The 22993-nt window shown below is 39.6% G+C and overlaps 1 protein-coding gene across 3 annotated transcripts in view; it reads right to left on the bottom strand.

Moving 5' to 3' along the window:
- LOC131239677 (signal peptide peptidase-like 2) overlaps window positions 1-22993 on the bottom strand; it is a 113245-nt gene that overhangs the window by 9967 nt on the left and 80285 nt on the right. For all 3 annotated transcript variants that reach the window (XM_058237506.1, XM_058237507.1, XM_058237505.1), the window contains one exon: window positions 5397-5539. In XM_058237506.1, the coding sequence (XP_058093489.1) occupies window positions 5397-5539 (143 nt within the window). The remainder of the gene's footprint in view (window positions 1-5396; window positions 5540-22993) is intronic.

The following is a 22993-nucleotide window of genomic DNA, read 5'->3' as shown; positions in this document are numbered from 1 at the left end:
TCGTGTGAATTGGAAAAGATGTTTCAAAGGATGTTAAAAGAATACCTTATTTCAATTCACAAGAATATACACCAGTCCTATCTGTGCCCCTCTTCCTCTCTTGTCATTGACAATTCTCTTGATGAATAAATCCAAACTTTTGTTCTTAGTAAACAATTGTGTTAATTTGTGGGCTACATGGTGGAAACTTGGATGTATTATTGTTGAAATAAGCAACCACACACACACACACACACACACACACACATGGATGTATTGTATCACAAAAAAAAAAGAGTATCTACATGCAAATCTACGAGATACACTAAGATATACTAACAAAATATTATTTGAATATAAGATTATACTAATCTAATTAGGATTATACTAATCTACTCTAACACCCTCCCTCAAACTCAAGGTATTGTGAGAGAACAATTTAAGTTTGAAAGGCATACATCCTTATTCGGATAAAAAGTAAAAATTCAATGGCGACAAAGGCGGACAACAGTGAGTAATGATGGGTAGCATGAGTGGTGAGCAGACAGACAAGTAACGATGGGCGGCATTGAGTGGCGAGTAGGTATAGTTCCAATAACAAATCCAAATTTAGATACCCTTTATATGTGCAAGATCGAAATGGGTGTCAATATTTTATAACTTCCATTAATGACTATTTGTGATATTGAATGGCATATCTAATTTCTAAAAAATTAGTAGTGCTAGATTGCCTTCAAAAATACAGATTAGAAGATAATTAGTTAGATAAAAGAATCCAAATATTGAGGACAAACAAGGGTACACATCAGACATCTTCAAATCATATTGTCAAATTGCTGGTATTGCCAGACAACATATAATGCCTTACACTCCTTAGCAAAATGGTGTTGTCGAAAGAAGAAATAGAACCTTACTAGATATGGTTAGATCTATGATGGCCTATGCAAATTTACCTACAACTTTTTGGGGAGATACCTTGCTCATAGCTACTTACGTATTAAATAAAATTCATTCTGAATATATTCCCAAAACACCTTTTAAATTGTGGACTGGTAGGAGATCATCGTTAGGTGATTTATGTCCATGGGGTTCATTGGGTCACATTTTACTTCCTTCTCCAAATAGAAATAAATTAGATTAAAAAAACAATCAAATGTACATTTTTCTGGCATCTTGTTCATTGAAAAGGATGTGTTTGTATATGAAGATCATGGTAGATAGATTAAAATTGAATCGTGAGACGTAACATTTATAGAAGACAAATATCCTAGCAGAAAGAAGCCTAAAATTGAAATAGAACTTTATGGGATACTGGATACAGTTCAAGGAAGTGGTAGCAATAATCTAAGTAGTGACAATAAGGGCATTTCCATGATTCATGAAGATAATGGGAGCACGTTGGATAGTGTTTTGGAGTTGCGATGTATTTTGCGAGGAGGGATTCCTAAAAGACATCTTGAAATAGAAGGTGAATTGTATTCTCGCATCTTAGTGGATGAAGATGAACCTAATTCATATCACGAAGCACTAGCATCTCTAGATTCTAAAAATTGGCTTCTTGCAATGAATGAAGAAATAGATTTGATGAAGAAAAACCATGTTTGGAAGCTAGTTGATCTTCCACCTGGCTATAAAGAAATTGTAAAGAAGTGGGTATTCAAAATCAAAAGAAAGGGAGATGACTTGATTGATAAATATAAAGATCGTCTAGTGGCAAAAGGTTTTACACAAGTAGAAGGGATTGATTATAAGAGAAAATTTCCTCAATGGCTAGAATTACATCAATTCACATGATTTTGGCTATCGTGGTGTTATTTGGATTTAGAGTTACATCGGATGGATGTGGAGATGGGACTTTTTGAATGGAGACTTACGGGAAGACATTTATATGAAACAATTTGGAAGATATGTCAAGAAAGGTTAGGCAAACAAGGTCTGCAAGCTTTTGAAACCTATCTACAGGTTGAAACAGTCATCGGGGCAATGCTACATGAAATTCCATGAAGCCATCACTTCTTTCGAATTTTCTGTATGAGAAGGCCACTATGTATATGTGAAGTGATCTTGGAGGCATTTCTTGATATCATCTTTATATGTCAATGATCTTTTATAAGCTGGAAATGATATGGAGACGTTGCTCTCAACCAAGGAATGGCTCTTTTTGAATTTTGAAATGAAAGACCTTAGTGAAGCAAACTTTGTATTAGGAGTGGAAATCATAAAAGATGGCTCGATGAAGTTTTTGTGCTTGCCACAAGCATCTTATATTGAGAAGATCTTAGAATTTAGAATGCATAATTCAAAGCTAGTTGAAACTCCGATGGATAAATACTCCAAATTGAATAGAAGTATGTGTCCCTAGTCTCTGATATGGAGAAGTAGTCTATGTTATCTATACCTTTTGCCGGTGCGATAAACAGCCTATATAGACTATACAATATACTAGGCCAAATATATGTTGTGTTGTTGGTCTTGTGAGCCGATATTAAAGTAATTCAGGACAAGCAAATTGGCAGGCAGTCAAGATGATTTTATGCTATTTCAAGGAATGAAGGACTGCATGTTATGTTATCAAGGTGCTATGCTAAGGGTGCAAGCTTATTTTGATGCATCCCGGGAAGATGATCGAGATGAAAGAAAGCCTATCTTAGGATGTATTTATGCTGAATGGATGAACTGTTTCATGAAGCAGGAAGAAATAATCTTTGAATTGCGCTTTCAACTATGGAAGTTGAATATATTGCATGTTGAGCAACAATTCAAGATGGAGTGTGGATTATAAGATTTTAAGAGCTTTGGGTGTTTCTGCTGCTAAAGGTCCTCTCTTCATAATATATATTGCGAAAGTGGGAGTATTGTAATTTTTTGTGAGTTTTTCAGTTGTATTTCCCACTGATAATGATGGTAGACATCCCATTGTACAATATTTAAGACTTGCACACGTGTTAGGATAGAGTCCATATACCCCTAAGAGTGGGTGATGTAAATTATTGATGTTTTGTACTCAAAATTATTTGTTGAAAATGAATCTTTCAAATACCCTACAAATTGATTAGATATTCATACGCAATCAATTTTTCTAGGCCTTGGGATCATCAGTGGTGGACCGTGCACTCTGGGTTGGTCATTGGGTCTTCCCACTTGCACAAGAATTGACCACCGCTAACATGCGCATGGAAGGCATGTTCAGGATGAGGAAGCACAAGTTAAGACACAACTATAAATATATGTATGTATGTATTATCGAATTCCTTACGTCCTAGGGATGTTCATATGTATTTCGTACGTGTTAGTACTTATTAGCATGTGCCCTCATATAGTGGATAACTTTGAGTGACTGGGGATTAGACTCTGGGAGTCTAATGCCATCCACAATGGTAGCGAGGTTTGGAGTTGTTGAGTCAGTGCTCACATGCTTTAGGCGGGACCTTACTTGATGGGGTTAGGCGTTGCTGAGCTAACACTCATGTGCTTTGGGCGAGACCACTGCCTCCTGATGTCATGGCCTGTATGGAGATAGGTTAGGAGTTGTTGAGTCCACACTCACATGCTTTAGGTGAGACATACGCATTGTAGACCCAATGTATGCCTAGTAATGTCTACTTTACGACATGGGTGAGAGACCACGTGCTTGGAGCATTAAGTTGAACTTTGGTTTAGGGCGGATTTACTTATTGGTGAGTGATTCGACCTGATTAGTGCATTGTGCAAGTAAGCTGGTCTCGTAGGCGACCCTTCTGCTATCATCTACCTATTTTTGCATATAGGAGGATGAAATTGAGTGTCACTGCTTTAGCGTATAGAACGATGGTCATGACTGATTTGGTCGAGGATGTCCTACTAGGAAAGTGGTTTAGTCGATTTTGAATCGCATAGTTGTGTGGGAAAGACCCTTGGCAGTGACATCAAGTTCCTAGGACCATGATTACGTACTTTAAGACTTACCCACCACGACATTATGGAGTTTTATGGGACCATGATTCGTAAATTGTCTTATCATAAAACTATATATGTATGTAAATAATTTATTTTCAAAAGAATTCAAATAATGTTTGTGAAATGATTTGTGATTTGAATACAGTAAGAGGAAAAATGCATATGCTAGTAGAGCAATCTTAGATAAGGGACTGTTTCCATTTGGTGTGGTCATGTGGGTGTAGGGCAAGCCTTAGAGAGCTTGGGAGGCTGTGCGCTAGTGTGGTAGTTGCTTAGCATACATACACCTATGTATGGAGATTGGAATCCCGACCGATCCCACTTCCTTGATTCTTGCTCCTTACACACAATCTCAATTAGTCTTGTTAGAGTGGGCCTTATAGTAGTGTTTGCCACTACGGGGTTGAGTGGGTGATATTGGATGTTTGCATTTCAGCCACGTGGCTGGCATGTTTCAGCAAGGACAACCCCTAGTGGGGCACACTTGCGTGTGTCAGCGCCAAGGGCAAGCATGCCTACCTTCTCTCTTACCGCTAGTCCCCCTCCTATTTAAAGGCAAGGAAAAGGGTGTTGATTGACACAACAGTGAGAGAGAGGATGGAGAGAGAGAGAGAGAGAGAGAGAGAGAGAGAGAGAGAGAGAGAGAGAGAGAGAGAGAGAGAGGGAGGGAGGGAGGGAGGGAGGGAGGGAGAGAGAGAGAGAGAGAGAGAGAGAGAGAGAGAGAGAAGAAATAGAGAAAAGGAGGAGAGTAGAGGACAACGAAAAGAGAGAAAGGGAACAAAGAGAGGAGAGACAAGAGGTGTGAGTGATATGTGCATGCAACAACATAGAGAAAAGGAGAAGGAAAGAAGGGCCCGCTCACATTCTTGCTTGAGGTCATGTACATAGGCATACCATCATTGCCATTGGATCAGGCAAGTGAATTGGCTCGTCTTCCCCTTGTGCGGTTGATTTGAGCGGGCCGATGGTTTCTGTGTTTCAGCTCCCTGATTCAGTCATCTAATCGTGACGCTCAATCTATAATTATAATAATAAGTATAACCCACAACACTATCCACCTGCGCCTAACAACGATACATGCATCGATACCGATATTTAAATCACTAGTTCCAACTAGAATTACAAATGATCTAACTGATCCCAATTGAAAAGCAGTAATGATAAAGGAGATGTCTGCCTTGGAAAAATAGAGAATAGGGACCCAGTTACTCTCCCACCTGGAACACTTGTTAGCAGCAAATGGTTATTCACCCTCAAGTACAATAATAATGATTCCATTGAATGATATAAGGCTTTTCCTGTTGCCATATTTGATGCCTTATTGGTTGCCTCGATAGCATAGTTTTGATGCATTAAGCATCATTCTGATGCCCCATTTTGCATTTCTAATAAATAACATGCATAATAATACACTAATAAATAACGATTAGGTAATGCATTGCAAAATATTCTCTAGAAAATTGGTAAAGTTACATCACTACCTGCGTGTAAATGAAACAATCAAGCCAGGGAAGAGAATGTCCCCAAATCCAATCATATTGTCCCCACCCCAAGGATCAAAAATTCGAGGGATTCTCAAAAGCATGGGAATGGATTCTCCACCACTATTGTCACCACGAGCAACCTATGGAACCAAAAACCAAATGTGAAAAATGGAATTTGTTGAATTGCACAGCAATTACTGAAACTTAGCATGGGCTTTTTGAATTTCTCACAACAATAACAAACATGTATCATGGGCATTGTAAATTTCTTTAGTACAAAAAAAAATAAACTAAGTGCAATTGGTAGTCCACAATGTTGAAGGTTATTCACAAACTAATGCATGATTTTAGATGTGCTCATAAACTATGAGAAATTCCCATATCCACATGGGGAATTTAATATTAAGTAATGGTGAATTTTAAGCTTAAATAATTCATGTAAAATTCTTTGTAGTGTGAATATCATTCCATTTATTATTTTACTATATTAATTCCAGTTTTGGAATTGCGATATGATGATGATAGGCAGTATACAATACCTCTCCAAGACAACTATGCTTGGTAGCAAAGTGCTAGTAGGTCATCGGTTGACCACTCAGGTAAAGGAGGATTGATATTAGTTGGGCAATCGATCATCAAAGTTTTTCCAAGCAATCATGAGAAAGCTAACCTCGAATACTTGGGGCAAGGTTTTGATGATGATGGTGGTGAATTCTATTTCCTCAATTAGAATTTAGAGTCACAGAGTTAATTCAATCTTATTTTGATTACGAATTAAGAGAACTGCTTCACAAAATAATTGCACCTAATGAGACATACTCAAAAGGAAAAAAGTTCAATGTCTATTAATATTATCTATTTATAGTTGTGTCCTTGATCCAAAACCGTAGATATAAACATGTAAGCCAACATTTGTTTCTCCTCCATATCCTTTCACTAATTCTCTCCCTTCGTTCTTTCCCTTATATTTCTCTCCACTTCTACTTGGTATTTGAGCCACATTTTTTAGCTCATCGAAGCCCATGTTGGTGGGGCCCACCGCTGACATCATCATCTGTACCAGTGAAGTTAGTAGTCTATGTTAAGATGGCTCCTTGAAGATGAAAAGAGATCCAAAGGAAGATAATTTCAGAGGAACATCGATGATTTTCCAAATTTTTTCGATGAATTTCAGATGTTGTTTGTTAAAAAATAGGAAAAAATCAGAAAAAATCACATTATGCCTTTCTGATTATGTTGTTTCTCTAGGGCCTGTTTGGATTCAATGAAATGGTGGGAAAGGAAACAGGGTTTCTCGAGAAACTATCTTTCCATTGTTTGTAAACACCAAAATCATAGGAAAGGAAGGGAAATTCAATTTCCCACGAAGCGATTTTTTCCCTCGAAATTGTTGTTTTATTTTCTCACCTAAACCCTTGCATGCTTCCTTTCCTCTACTTTCTTGGGAGTGGATTAGGTGTGACCTAGCATCACCTAAGATGTTGAAGCCCATACCATGGCCCCCCCTTGATGTATGTATCCTATATCCATGTCATCCATCCGTTTTTCTAGATCATTTTAGTGCACGAACCCAAAAATGAAGTGGATCCAAATCTCAGGTGGACCATGCTATAAGAAACAAGGGTGGTTGAAAGCCCCACCATTAAAAACTTCCTAGGGCCCACCATAATGTTTTTGTAATGATTATTTTCCATCCAAACTATTGATAAGGTCACATAATCTTGGATGAAGATAAAAAACAAATATCACTATGATAAAGAAAACTTTTGTGATCCACCTGAGATTTGGATATGCTTCATTTTTTTGTGCTAATGCCCTAAAATGAGTTGCAAAATGGATGGACAGCTTGGATAAAACACATGCGTTATTATGGGACCCACAAATTTTTTCTAGCACTAACCAATATCGACCTGGAATTGGAAGGGTCACTCATTGCCGTATCCTAATCAAACAGGGAGCTGCGACTCTAGCCTCACCTTAGACGGTTTCGCCCTTACCATTGGCTCCACCTTGATGTATGTATTCTACATCCACACCATCCATTTGTTTTCCCATACCATTTTAGGCCATGAGCACAAAAATGAAGCACATTCAAATCTCAGGTAGACCAAATGATGGGAAACAATAGTGATCGAATGCCCCATCATTAAAAACTTCCCAAGGCCCGTCGTAATGTTTATTTGTTATCCAACCTATTGATAAGGTCAAACAAACCTGGATGAAGGGAAAAAAATAAATATCGACTTGATCAAAAACTCCACAAAATTTTTTTAATGGTCGTTCACCATTGTTTCCTATAGTTTGGTCTACCTAAGATTTAGATTTGTATCATTTTTGTGGTCATGCCTTAAAATGATCTGGCAAAATGGATGGTTGACATTGATATAAAATACATACATTTAGGTGGGCTCCATGATAAGGGCCTCACCATCTAGGGTGATGACAAGATGCACATATTCCACGAACTAACTCCCCACAATCCTTTTTTTTTTGGAAACCGCAAGGGGCTATGTAACTTTGTTTCAATGAGCATCACATAGCTCCACCATGTTTTCTATGTCAAATCCACTCCGTCCATCAAGATCTTCCCTCAATGTCAGGCAATGGGGCAGAAAATCAGCTTGATCCAAAGCTTAAGTAGACTTGTCCACAAGAAACTATGTGGTAAGCCTGTACATGAGCCAAGCTAGCTCGAAAAGCTCACTCTGCTTGGCTCGATCTAGCTCAGCTTGACTTGGCTTGAACGATGACTCAAGGCGAGCCAAGCTTTATATGACCCAACTCATTTTTAAAACGAGTCGAGGTCGAGCAGAGTGGAGCTTGATTTGGCTCGGATCCAAGCTCGAGCTTGGCTCGACTCGAATATATATTAATATATATAATATTATACTTAAAATAATAAAAGTTAAAGACCTAAAACCCAACCCTACCCATCCGTCCCTTTCTTTCCTTTCATTACCCAACCCACTGCGCCCAAGCTCCACAGTCAATCTCTCTCTCTCTCTCTCTCTCTCTCTCTCTCTCTCTCTCTCTCTCCTCACTTGACCACTCACCCGAGCTCGACTCAATGTCTACCTAACTCATCTTAGCTGTACAGCCTGTGCTCGGCTACTTGCCCGAACTCTCTCTCTCTAAACAACAAGGCACCTCTATCTAAATCTAATCTTTTATATATATATATATATATATATATATATATTTATTTATGTAATTGAAAACCCTAAATCCCCAAATTGAGATTTAGGGTTTTAAATCTTTGAATTGGGGGGTTGGTTAGGATGGTTGGGTTGGGACGAGTGTGGGTGTTGGGAGTAGGCTCGACTCGACTCGAGGTAAGCTCACCTCGAAATGTTTAACTAACAAGCCAAGCTCCAATGGTAATCTCAAGGGTGAGCTCGAGCTTGAACTCGAGGATAGCACGGACGAGTCAAGCCAAGCTCGGTCCACCTGGACTCGACTCGGCTAGATGTACAGCCATACTATGTGGACAGGATGAGCATAGGTTTGTATGTAGATACCAGATATTCCATCTAAGCCATTAATCAAATGCCCTTAGAGCGGGGCTCGCATTGCATCCTAGATACTTTGAGACAAGTTGCAATAAAAAAATTTCTCAACAAAATTTTATTTCACCAACATATGATTTGAAGATAGCCCTAAATTTTCTTGAGAATATGTTGTTGATAAAAAAACATGAGAAATAGTATTTCCTTTCCCACACTTTCATGGAAATAAGGTTCCTCGGAAAATACAATTTCCTTTCTCACCCTTTCCATAAATCCAAACAGGCCCCTAGGGGATTTATGAGTATTTCCACAATGATTTTCCTCGGTTAGGAGTTAGCTAACTCTGAAATCAAGAATCATGCAATTCCGTTGAGATATGAGACAATTGTGATGAAAAAGGCTTGAAGGGTTTATTTGTACAAGCACAAATATTTAAGTTTTGCGGACTATTTTGAATTGATACTCTAGTTGGCTAGGAACGGTAATGATTTGGGTTAATGCAAGGGTCAATTGGCCTAACCCGCTTTGGCCCATGCGGGATCGATAATGAGTTAGGATTTGCTAATAAAATAAAGCCCATATAGATAAATGGCTTGGGCATGAGTTTAAACCAACTTGACTTTAGCCATATAGTAGACCAGACTTCCGAGCCTGCCTCGGCTTCCCATGCATGTGCGACCACACCCTTATTGCGTGCACTCTAGCTCCTCATGCGTAGATCAACCCTTGTGTACGTGTGTGACTGTACCACGTGTACATGTGCCCTGACCCCTCCCTACCATGTACAACTGCACCTTTGTGTATGTATGATTGACCCCCCGTGCCTCACAACCGAACGCTCCTGTGTACGTGCAAAACCACGTGACTGAGCACGCATCAATCACATATGTGAAGAGCACCCAAAGAGAAAAATCATGGACATCACCCCACCCACCATGAGATGGGCTTGGACCTAACACAAACCACTAACTCTCTCATACCTCATCCTCACCTCACCCATACATCACCCTCCATTACTCCCTCCACTCACTTTACTCTCCACCTCACCCACATGCACCATGCATGCTTTCCACCTCATCCCACTCACCCTCCCTTTGACCTAACCTAGGTTAGCTAAACCCCACCCTTAACCTTAGTTCTCTACACACCTAGGTTAGTAGCGATTGGGAAAGAGAGAAAAAAGATAAAAGAGAAGGAGCAGGGTGTGCCGAATCGGTTACGTATCGGCCGTATCGGCCGATACGTAACGGTAACGGTGCGAACCGTTACCCGTTTCGGGGCCGTATCGGCCGATATGGTTTTTTGTACCCGTATCAGCCGATACGGGCCCGTTACGGGGTGTAACGGCCGGGCCCGTAACGGTAACTTTTTTTTTTTTTCATTTTTAGCTCATTTTTTGCTGTTTTTTTAAAACCTTTTGCTTCAAACTGTTTTTCACTCCTTCTACTACTAATTTCGACCAACCTTAGCTAGGTATTTGAGATAAAAACACATTATATCATAGATTTTTTTGAATCAAAGCTCGGTGGGCCATTTTTCAGAAATTCGTCAAAAATAGGTATTTATACTTTTTTTAATATGTTTTGCTGTTTTAATCATGTCATATGATGTGTTAATCATAGTAGAACATGTTAATGTACATTTTACAGATTTGGGGTGCCATTTAATAATTTTTTAATATTTTTTTCTATTTACGCATGAATTTTGGCCCCTTTTTTTAAAATTCGAAAAATCAAATTTTAATGGTTGTTTTGCTGTTTTAATCATGCCATTCGATGTGTTAATCATAGTAGAACATGTTAATGTGCATTTTACAGATTTGGGGTGCCATTTTATATTTTTTTAATATTTTTTTCTATTTACGCATTTATTTTGGCCCTTTTTTTTAAAATTCGAAAAATCATTTTTTAATGTTTGTTTTGCTGTTTTAATGATTTCATATGATGTGTTAATCATAGTAGAACATGTTAATGTGCATTTTACAGATTTGGGGTGCCATTTTATATTTTTTTAATATTTTTTTCTATTTACGCATTTATTTTGGCCCTTTTTTTGAAAATTCGAAAAATCATTTTTTAATGATTCTTTTGCTGTTTTAATGACATCATATGATGTGTTAATCATAGTAGAACATGTTAATGTGCATTTTACAGATTTGGGGTGCCATTTTATATATTTTTTATATTTTTTTCTATTTACGCATTTATTTTGGCCATTTTTTTGAAAATTCGAAAAATCATTTTTTAATGATTCTTTTGCTGTTTTAATGACATCATATGATGTGTTAATCATAGTAGAACATGTTAATATGCATTTTACAGATTTGGGGTGCCATTTTATATTTTTTTTATATTTTTTTCTATTTACGCATTTATTTTGGCCCTTTTTTTGAAAATTCGAAAAATCATTTTTTAATGATTCTTTTGCTGTTTTAATGATGTCATATGATGTGTTAATCATAGTAGAACATGTTAATGTGCAATTTACATATTTGGGGTGCCATTTTATATTTTTTTTATATTTTTTTCTATTTACGCATTTATTTTGGCCCTTTTTTTGAAAATTCGAAAAATCATTTTTTAATGATTCTTTTGCTGTTTTAATGATGTCATATGATGTGTTAATCATAGTAGAACATGTTAATGTGCATTTTACATATTTGGGGTGCCATTTTATATTTTTTTCTATTTACGCATGAATTTTGGCCCTCAAAAATAATTGCAAACACCTAAATGTAAGATATTTTCATATTACATTCATTCTAATATATCTATCATTGATAGTAGATAGTTAGAAAATTAAATATATGAATTTTGTAGTCAAATTCAGGTTATCTGGTTCATAAATTCATCAGATAGTCCGATACAACTTCTCACCAAAGAGTGGACCGTTACACCACCATAAACATGTTCCAATTTATAAATGAATGCATATTTGGAATGCTTAGAATATTCCGGATTTAATCCATATTTTTTCATATTTTTTTGACAAAAAAAAATTTTTGCACCGTTACGCCCCCGTATCACCGTTACGCCCCCGTATCCGTATCGGTTTTGGAGGTCACCGTTACGCCAACCGATACCGATACGGGACACCTTGAGAAGGAGAGAGAAAGAAACAAAGGAATGAAAGAGAGGAAGAAAAGAGAGGAGGAAAGAAAGAAAAAAAAAGAGAGAGAGAAAGGAAAAGAGAGGAAAGAAAAGAGAGAAGAGAAAGGAAAGAAAGAAAAGGAAGGGAAGAAGAAGAAGAGGAGAACCTGGAGCCGCATCGACCTGTTGCACACCCTGCGTCGCACCTCGAAACCATACTCGGTGAGTACTCCCCCCTGCTCTCTTTCTCTAATGGAGGGGCCACACTATGGAGGTAATGTCCGTTGCATGCTATCCAAACAGCGTGTCCCCATGCAGAGGGGCTGCTGGACATGGACTGCACCACACAAAACAGTGGGTAATGGCACCCACTGTTGAGACCTTCCTTAGGGCCCACCACATTGCATGTATTGTACGACACTGCCCAACCATGTAGGGCCCACCGTGATGATGATTTTCCATCCAACCTGTCGATAAGGCCACACAAAACTAGCTGGAGAGGAAACACAAATAACAGTTCGATCCAAGACTTTTGTGGGCCCCACCGCTAATTTTGGTGGGGACAAGGACACCTACCATTGAACCTGTCCAGGAGCCCACCTTGCTGTGTGCGCTGCACACGCAAGTGGACCCCACCAAATGAAATGTTAAGGGCTAGAAAACCCACTGTTGAAACCTTACTGGGACCCACCGAGATGCCCATGGCAAATTTACTCTGTCCATCGGTTTTAAAGGACCATGGTAGGATAGGAATCTAAAAATCAGAAAGGTCTAACATTCAAGTGGGCCACACCAACGAAACAGTGGGGAACATTCATACCTACCGCTGAACCTCCCTAGTGACCATGTGATGTATGTGTTAGGCCCTCACCATCCATCTATTTTGCAAACCCAAGTGGGGCCCACTAGAGAAAATTGTGGGAGTTGAATATCCACCTTTGAAAGTTGTCCAAGGGGCCCACCATGAGACAGATCTAAACCTCAAGTGGAGCCCATTGCTAGAAGTAGTAGGGACATTGATCCCTTGCGTTGGGACCTTCATGGAGCCCACCATAATGTATGGGTTTTATCAACACCATCCATCACATGGACCCCACCACGTTGTATGTATCCTAACAGTCCATCAGTGGGACCTAGCTGTCAGGAACCAGCCCAGAATTGTAGCAAAACCAAATCTCAGGTGGATACACTGCTGGGGCAGCAACGCCCCTGGTCTGCCCCCTTGCTGTATGTGCAATATCCTCACCATCCATCTGTTTTGCCTACCCAGTGGACCCCTCTATGATGTTTACCCGCCATCCAAATCGTCCATCAGGTTGTTCCTACTGTGTGGGGTCCCCACGTTGTCCCCTAAATCACGTGATTGTGTGGTGTGTGAATTGAGTGAAATTGTGATGTATGTGTGACCCACAATCGTGTGACCCACCTAAACGTGTGAATTGATAATTTTTGGTGTGACCACTTACCCATATAGATATGAGATTTTTGGGGCTACTCAACCATGGGATTGTGTGACGCATGAATGGCCACTTAACCATGTGAATTTTTGATGCATGCGTAGTCGTTTAACCCTGTGATCTTGTGATGTATGTATGGTCACCTAATTGTGTGAAACTATGATATTTGTGGCCCACTTAACACTGCAAAATCATGACCCTTGTGTGGCCACCTAACCATGCGATCTTGCGATACTTAGTATGACCATTTGACTATGGGATTTTGTGGCCCGCCTTTACATATACACTTGTGATATTGGTGGGGCCACTAAACCATGTGAACTTATGGCATTGATGGGGCCACTAAACTATGTGAATTGACGATATTTGAGTAGTTGCTTAACCATGCGAACTACTGATATTGGTGTATGTAATATTTGTAACATGATTCTACTTGATCCGTACACTTCTGGTATATTCCGTGTGCCGTCAGACGTTTCCGACAGGACCCGAATTGAGCGAGCAAGTATGCACTGAGAGAACGGAACCCCGAGAACCTGAAACCTACGTTAACGCGATCGCGTCGTCGCTACGAATCCAACGATACCCCTCGCACGTCGATAGTGCACCTGAACCCGAGTTATGGAGAGAAGAACAATTAACGTTCATGTGCACAAAGAACCTTAAAACCCCTTAAATGATGTCACAATTCCACCCTTTTTCTACAAAATCCACAAGTTAATGAAACCCTTCAAATTCTAATGGTGCCATAATATGACCCTAAGCTAGCCTAACCTATCATCATTAGCCCTTAATAAAGGCAAGGGCCACTTTTCCATAAAAGTCAACGGCTTTCCTCGAAATAAGGAGTGATTGCCACCTCATGGATTCCAGAAAGTGATTTTTGTGTTGCCTTGGTTAGGGTTAGTTGGACTTTTTCTGTTGAAACAAATTTTTGTGTTGCCTAGGCTAGGGTTCGCTAGATTTTTTTTTTTTTTTTTGTTAAAGCATATTTTTTGTGTTACCTTGGCTAAGGTTTGCTATTTATTTATTTATTTATTATTTTTAAGTAGATTTTTGGGTTTCTTTGGATAGGCTTGCTGATTTTTCTATTAGGGTAGATTTTTGGGTATTTTTTTCTTTAATTTCCAACAACCATCTTTTTTCTAACAATTGTGTTATTAATATTATTTTTTAGCCTATTTGGTCATAAGACCCCCTTTCGTGTGTGATTGAATTTGGACATTCGTTGGAATTTCTTATTGCATTCATTCATTCTCCTAGCTATTATTGTTTATAGCATTGTTTTGGCATTGGTTGCTTGAGATTATATATGGCTTCATCATCCACATTTTTGACTATATAACCCATTAATTCCAGAATGGAACGGTTGGTTGCTCATTCTGAGAACCTTGGCGTGGAGATTACAACACATAAGCTAAGTCAAGTAATTACCTTTAGTGGTCTAAAGCATTTGAGATAGTTAATGGAGGCAAGCAAAAGTTGGGATATATAGATGGTAACATTTAAAAGAAAAAAAAAAAAAAAAAAAAAAACGACTCTACCACTGATCCCTCATATGTCGAATGAAAATAAAAAAGTTTGTTCATTATGTCCTGGCTCTTAAACTCTATCGAATCATAAGTTAGAGAGGGTCTTTTTTTTATACCATCCATTGCTTATGAAATTTGGTTGATGGCCTATGAATTGCGTGCTAATCAAAACAATATGACCCACATTTATAACATCTATCAGGAGATTAGTCACTTGCGACAAGGAGTGAGATCTGTCTGATGATTATGCCAAGATGCATGGTTTGTGGTAGGAATTATCCTTTCTTGATGATTTTCAATTTGTGTGTTCTACAGATGCGGAGGCATATACAAAGGGATTTTCCTGTATAACCGCCTAACTTTTGGGCTATTCCCGAATAAACGTGTGCTTTCAAAATATTTAAAGTAAAACGCTTAAGGTTTGCATCCTTAGACATTTAGCCGCTTGTTGTCATATATCATTTGGGTTAATTAACCATATTTTTTAAAATGACAAAACTGCCCTTGTTCAATCACCACTTTTTCCCTGTGGTGTGGACCACCAGAGACTTTAATCTCCCTCATTTTTGGGCTCATGCCCTAAAATGATCTTGAAAAATGGATGGATGGCATGGATAAAAATATACATCATGGAGGGGTCCATAAAGCACTATCCAGTAGCGACGTGGCTACTAGAGGAAGCGGATTGCGTGATGTACCATAGGTGCAGATTTCCAGCGAAAAGACTTTGGCACGAAGGTCTTGCTCTGGTAACCTAGGTGGGGCCCATCATGATGTTTGTGAGAAATCCACCTCGTCCATCCATTTTTCAAGATCATTTTAGGACATAAGACAAAATGATCTGGATCCAAAACTCCAGTGGGTCCTAATAGAGGGAAAATTGGGGAAAGGAATACCTACCGCTGAAATCATCCTGCCCTCCACCTTGATGTTTATATGACATCCAAACCATTTATAAGGACATTCCCACTAGGATGAAATGAAAAAAATGAAAAACTTAGCCTGATACAAAACTTTTGTAGCCATACAACTGTTTCAAAGATGGTTGTTTAAAATCATTGTTTCCTCTCATGTGGATCACTTGGGTCTTGTATCCAACTCGATTTTGGTCTCGTTTACTTTAATGAGCTCAACGGCTTGATAGGGTGGATTTCTCACAAACATCATGGTGGGCCCCACTTAGTTCTGAGCGCAGGAACTGCAAGAGGCTTTTGCTGGAAACCCATATTCGTGGTGTGTTGACGTCACCAAGTTATGTGGGCCCACCATGATGTATGTGTTATATCCACACACAATGATGCCTACCATTGAAACCTTCCTATGGCCCAACATGGTGTTTATTAGCCATCCAACCTGTTTATAAGGTCACAAAGTACTGGATGTATGGAAAAAACAAATACCAATTTGATCCAAGACTTCTGTGGGCCCCAAGAAGTTTTCAAGGGTAGGCGTTCACTCCCCACTACCTTTTGTGTTGTGATCCACTTAAGGTTGGTATCTGCCTCTCGTTTGGTCTCATGCACTAAAATGACATCGCAAAATGGATAGACAATTTTGATATAACACATACATCATGGTGGGGCCCACATAACTTGGTGACGTCAACACACCACGAAGGTTGATGGTGTGTTGCACACCACACAACCCGTTTTTGCTACTAGCAACGTCATATGCAATCCGGGGTGCAGTTTCAATGGATCCCTAACTATGGGGCCATTATGATGTATGTGACTTGCATCTATGCCGTCCATCCATTTTGACAACTCAATTTAGGTCATGATCCTAAAAAGGAAGCAGATCCAAATCTTATGTGGGCCATGCCATAGGAAATGGTCATTACTAAATTTCCACCATTAAAAACTTCATGGGGGCCACCGGAATGTTTAATTTCCATCCAACCTATTGATAAGGTCACTATGACCTAGATGAAGAGACCACACAAATATCAGCTTGATCCAAAACTTTTGTTACCACTGTTTTGTGTACTATGGTCCACTTGAGATTGGATATGCTTCATTTTTGGGATCATGCCCTAAAATGAGTTTTCAAAACGGTTGGATGGTGTGGATATAAGGCATATACATCAAGGTGAGCCCTACAATCAAGGATCCCACCCACCTCCGGATCCACCAAAGCTACGCCTGACAAGCCGCATCCCATGTTTTTACAACCGTCGCTGCAAACTTCCTTTGGCCCACCTGATGTTTATTTGTTAGGGCCATCCAACCTATTGATAAGGCCACAAGACATGGTAATGCAGGGGCATTTTCACGCCGAGCTTGAGTGGGGTGGCCTATGGGATGCAAGGGCACACTCGAGGTGGGCGGCCTGTGTGAGGTGGGCCCCATCCATGCGAAGCGGGTGGCTCATGTGAAGCAGAACCAATGTGAAGTGGGGCCCATGAGCAAGGTGTTTTGTAACGGTAATAGTGGCTGTAACGGCCACCACCGTTACCTTTATGATACAGGTCGTAACGGCTGTTACGGTCTCTTTTTTTATTGAAAAAATTTCCGAAAAACCTATATCTGCCTCATAATGTTGATAAAAAGTATGGAAAACCTGTATATTCCCCATAACAGACAATTACGAGGCTATTATGTGCTTTATAGGGAACGTAACGTGCCGTTAATGGCAATTACGGGTCTTTTTTTTCCATAACGGCTATTACGGCCGTTACGACCCCGTAACGTGTAATGGTTGCCACCGTTACCTTTACGGCCCTGTAACGGCCTTTACGGCCCTGTAACGGCCTTTACGGCACATCATGCTCACGAGGAGGGTTTGGCTGAGGTCCTAATCTATGGGATTGGGGGGCCCAGGCTATGAGATAAAGGGATTGATTTGCCATTCTTTATCAGTTCAAGCTTTTAGAGCAAGTGATTGTCCTGCATCATTGGGGGCAATTAATGCAGGGGCATTTTCACATCGGGATGGGATGTGGGGCCTAGGCTATGAGATAAAGGGATTGATTTTCCACTCTCTATCAGTTTGAGCTTTTCGAGTAAGTGGTTAATTGTCCACCAGCATTTCCTGTTGTTAAGGGTCAAATATTGCATATTATCCCTCATTTATATCTTGGTTTTATGAACATGATAATGCTTAATGTTCTGTTTTACTCATGTTTGTGTTGTAAGGTGAATTTAAGAGCTTGGATTGAAAAGGGTGCTAAAAGTATGAATTTGATGCTCAAGAATCACGAAGGCAAGGGATGAATTTTAGGATACCAAGATTAAAGAATTCACATGCCAAAGATCCAAGAAAACCTAGTGAGGAATGAAGAGAATCAAAGATTTGAAGTGAAGAAAATGAATCCTGAAATCGTCATGAAAAAACATATTCTGAAACTTTGGGTCATTTTATGAAATTGCGCAGAGTGAAGTCTATTTTGGGAAACTGCGTAGAGTGAAGTCTATTTTAGCAAACTGCGTAAATTTGAGGCGGTTTCTAGAGTTTCCCAACTAGGTGTGAAAGTTGGAGTTCCACAACTATAAATAGGATTCCCTAGGATGTTTCTAGGTATCTTCTAGGGTTTAAGGAGTGGAGCAAAAGGGTAGAGAAGCCGTCGCCAAGAGTTTTTCTTTTTCTTCCTTGGTTGTTTTCATGTTTTTCTTAAGAGATTTTGGTCCAATCATGTCTATGGTTGGCTAAACCTCTTAGCTAGGGCTAAGAAGTGAAGCTTGTAGCATGATGAGATGTTTTTATTGCTTTGATTCATGTTTATGTTTAACTCCATGGATTCTAATTTGATATTTAAGGAATACTTTTAGTTTTTAATGGTTTATTGTGACTCAAATTACAATAGATTTGCAATAGCTTTGAGTATCTTTTTTCCCTGATTTAAGATTGTGAAATTAGTAAGTCCTGTTGTTCACCATCGTCCCTTGGGCATGGTAGGGTGATGAAATCCTTCCTAATCTTCACAATTCTCCTGCTTTGAGATTCTGGGATTAGTAAATCTTGTTGTTTGCCATTGTCTCCTGGGCATAGTTTGGTGATGGAATCTCTGCCAATTATCATAGTTCTCCTTCATTGAGAATTAGGCCAATGGAAGTTCAGATTTGGTTTTATTGATATATTTTCCAATTGGATAGGATAGGACTCCAATTCTAATTGTGTTACTTGAATCAAGAAAGAGGGCTCCCTGATCACTACAAGTGGATCCTTGGCACCCTAGTTCCCACCTTTAAATTCTTAGTTTTAATTACTTAATTCACAATTACTCTCTCAATCACTTTAGAATTAGTTTTACATCTTCTTCTAGTTCTACTTCTAGTTAATTTCAGAAACGCACAAGATCAGTCCCTGTGGACTGAACCTCGGTCTTACCGAGATTATTACTACATTGCGACCCTACACTTGGGGTTGTGAACACCTGTGGCAGGGTCCGCCTGGGCTTCAAATCCGGCTCATTTTTGGGCTCATGGCTTAAAATGAGATCGCAAAATGGATGGAAGGCAGCAATCGCACACATACATAAAGGTGGGCCCCCTTAGAATCCTCATGTTTGCCCCTTGCAATGAGTATAACCGTAAAAAATAAAGGGTGTAGGGGTAAATCCATCATTTAGAAAAATTAACAAGACAATTCTGTCAAGAGGCGGCTTTTTCTCCATATTTGCAAAACTTAATTGTTTTACTTTAAATATTTTGAATGCATGCGTTTATCCAGGAATAGCCTAAAAGGCAAGCATTGAAAAGAAACAAAATTTTGAGTTATTAGTGGGTCTTAATGATGATTTTGAATTAGTTCATGCTCAGATTCTTGGATCACCTTCTTTACCATTGCCTAATAGTGTATGCTTTCATTATTACATGATGAGACACTTTAGACAACTATGAGTTCAAATGTGATTAAAAAATCTACCTTAGTGACAGGATTTTGGAACTTTGATCATATTGGTGTTAGTCGTGGACATGGTATAGGAAGAGGTGGCCGTGATGGTGGTTGAGGCCATGGACGTAGTCCTGGCCATGGTCAAGGCATGGATCAATTATGTACTCATTGTGGCAAACATGGACACACTGTTGACTATTGGTGGGTTCTTCATGGTCGTCCTCATGATAGAGCGGCCAATTCTGCTGCCTCAGATGGCAGGGACTCTCATATTACACTTCTGTTGCCTCATGGTCGTCCTTAGGGTAGAGCGGCCAATTTTGCTTCACCTATGGTTCCATTAGTTGGTGATGTGGTTTCTCTCAAAAATCCGAATATGATAATTTGTTAAGAGATGTCACTTCGAATAAGGCCTCCTCATCCACTTCCTTACCCCAGACAAGTAACACATTCATTGCCTTTCATACTACTTCTATGTTAAGTCCTCAAATTATTGATTCATGGGTTACCGATCAAATGACATGTACATCTGGTTCTTTTTATTCATTTACTTCTAATCCAAATTTAGATAGTGTGAAGTTAACAGATGACACCTTAACACCTATTAGGGGTAGTGTTCGAGTTGTCGGTATCGCAACAAGTTTCGTTGTTCGGAGATAAAGATATAATATCGTTATCGTCAATAATCGGAAATGCGGGGAAAAAGGGGGAAACATGGAGAAAATGGTGGAATTTTTTAGTGAAACTTCAGGACATGCCTAAATACACGTATTTACATATTCAGGAACGAAAAAATTGTAAAAAGAATGCATTAAATAATAAGTTTCCATTTAATGGGGGCCAAAAAGGATGCGCTGCCGTAAGAAATCACTCAAATAGTAACTAAAATGAGTTTATATAATACACATGCAAACTTACAATAATTAAGGCATGTAAAAGTAAATGAATTCAAAAAGTATACATTTCCAGCCATATTTCATCCCCACATAGAGTAATGAAGAGACTCATAATTATCATTCAGATCCCATTGCAGTTGGGCGTGGTATTGTTGCCTAACATGTTGGCAGTATTGTTCCCAGGTTATCCTCTACTTGTACCAATTGAGGAACTCTCTTATGTACCTCTGATAGTTGTCCTCCCCAAACTGTACGAGTACACCTAGACATGGGAATTGCATGACATACATCGACGACATTTGCTAAGTAGGGTCCTGAGGGAACGGATCAAGTCCAACCCCGACTCCTTGATAGTATTGTTGCTAGTCCTATGGGTACCCCGAATATCTTCCTGTTAAAGGGTCATGACTCGAAGAACTATATGTTGGCTGCCTGTACCAATGGGTAGACGAGTGTGACTGAATGTCAGAGCTGTCGTGGCCATACCCGTGATATCCCCCATGAGCATAAGGTGGGACGGAGGTGGAACTCCCCTGCTCTGAACTGATGTCCATAGATGACAAGCTGTGTGCGAGAGCATCAGCCGCGATGCGTCCGACTTTCTTTTTCGAACGACTCTCGAAAATATATGTGGGCTTTGGTATCGCTGGCTCGGACTCGTCGTGTACCCCCCACCACTGCCACCTCCACCCCCACTAGTACCACCTATATCAGTGTCGGTGCCTCCGTCCCCTCCCTCATCACCATTATCGTTGTCCTCGTCGTCCCCCCCATGACCAGTGTCAAGTGGGGGTTGAGTCTCATCATCATCCCTCACTATGACTTGATGATGAGGAGGGGGCCGTAAAGATGCTTCTACACCCTCATCGGAATGTGTCAAACTCTTCACCAAAGGATCAAATGAGTTTTTATCTGCCCTCTATTAGTTTACTACCTGGTCGACATTGATACCAAGAGACACTGCTTCCTCGGCTACCTCTGCATCATCTAAATGAGCTGACTTGACCCACTTATAAAGTAGGTCCTCAACGTCGTCACCTATTTGTGCCATGGTACTTATCGACAACTGGTCAAGCAGGTCTGAATTTACTTCCATGTCTCAGTCTTCCCGCAACTGCCTCTCTCTTAACTTTATATTGTAATGGCAGTAGATGAGCTTCTGCAACTTCTCATATGCTAACCAATTCCTCTTGCTAGTGTGTATGAGTGACCACGTGCTCCAATTCCTCTCGCATGGTGATGATGATACAGTCTGTGCGAGAACACGGATTTCCAATAACTACAGTGCGGGTGTGTCACTTCCGTGCATCGCCCACCACTCACCTATATATCCATGAGGAGCTTTCTTCTTCTTTTTTTTTAATTTTTTAGTTTGAAGTTTAAATGGGGAATGCAGTTACCTAAACATTTACCATACTACATAATAAATTAAAAATTATACTCACACGACATCATCATTTTTGTCAATTCTCTTACTAGTGAGGATGAGAACGTACCCCTAACATCCCTAAACTGCAACAACTATAAACACAGATTCGCAAGTCACCATTTTTAACTACTCGTATTTCTAGAGGCTATAAGGAAATCTGCTCATTAACAAAATTTGCTCAAATTGCATTACCTGGCTACCAAATTCTGCTTGCACTAACGATTCAAGGAACAACCTTTCAAACACCTCTTGGACAACCATCTTCAAATCATTTCTCTCGTGGAGCCGACGTTTGTAATGGCATTTGGGATTTAGGTAGTATGTTGAAATCCAAATATTATTTACTTAGTTGCATTGACATGCAAACAGAAGTGATGCTTAAAGTGTAAGTGCAACTAATAAAAAAATACAAGTAAACGTAACAAACTTACCAGCTTGGTGGAGTGCATGCTCGAGGGTCTTGGTCCATCTATTATCAATGATATCAATCACCCACTGATGCGAGGTGGGGATTGTAGTCTATATCCCTTCTCTCATAATTCTTATAAGCTCGTACATTGACACTATCGAAGGCCACGTCTCATTATCTACAACTCGTAGGACCCTGTAAATCGGATGTAGGATGGAGACAACGGTATAAACTCTATCCCAGAAGGAATCAGTCAATACCATTTTTGAAACCTTCTTTGCACCATCGATCTTCCTCTGGTTCCACTCTAAGTATTTCTCTAATCTGAACAAATTTTCGAGACCCACATGGTGCCTATACAAGCTGTCGAGTGCGATGAAATTTGTGGCGAACCATGTCGCACCTAGTCTAACGATGTCCCCTCCACAACACTCGTGCATTAC

This window comes from Magnolia sinica, chromosome 3, assembly GCF_029962835.1.
Source record: "Magnolia sinica isolate HGM2019 chromosome 3, MsV1, whole genome shotgun sequence".
Taxonomy (NCBI): domain Eukaryota; kingdom Viridiplantae; phylum Streptophyta; class Magnoliopsida; order Magnoliales; family Magnoliaceae; genus Magnolia; species Magnolia sinica.
The sequence above is the reverse complement of the archived record's forward strand: the minus strand, read 5'-3'. Positions and strand labels throughout refer to the sequence as shown.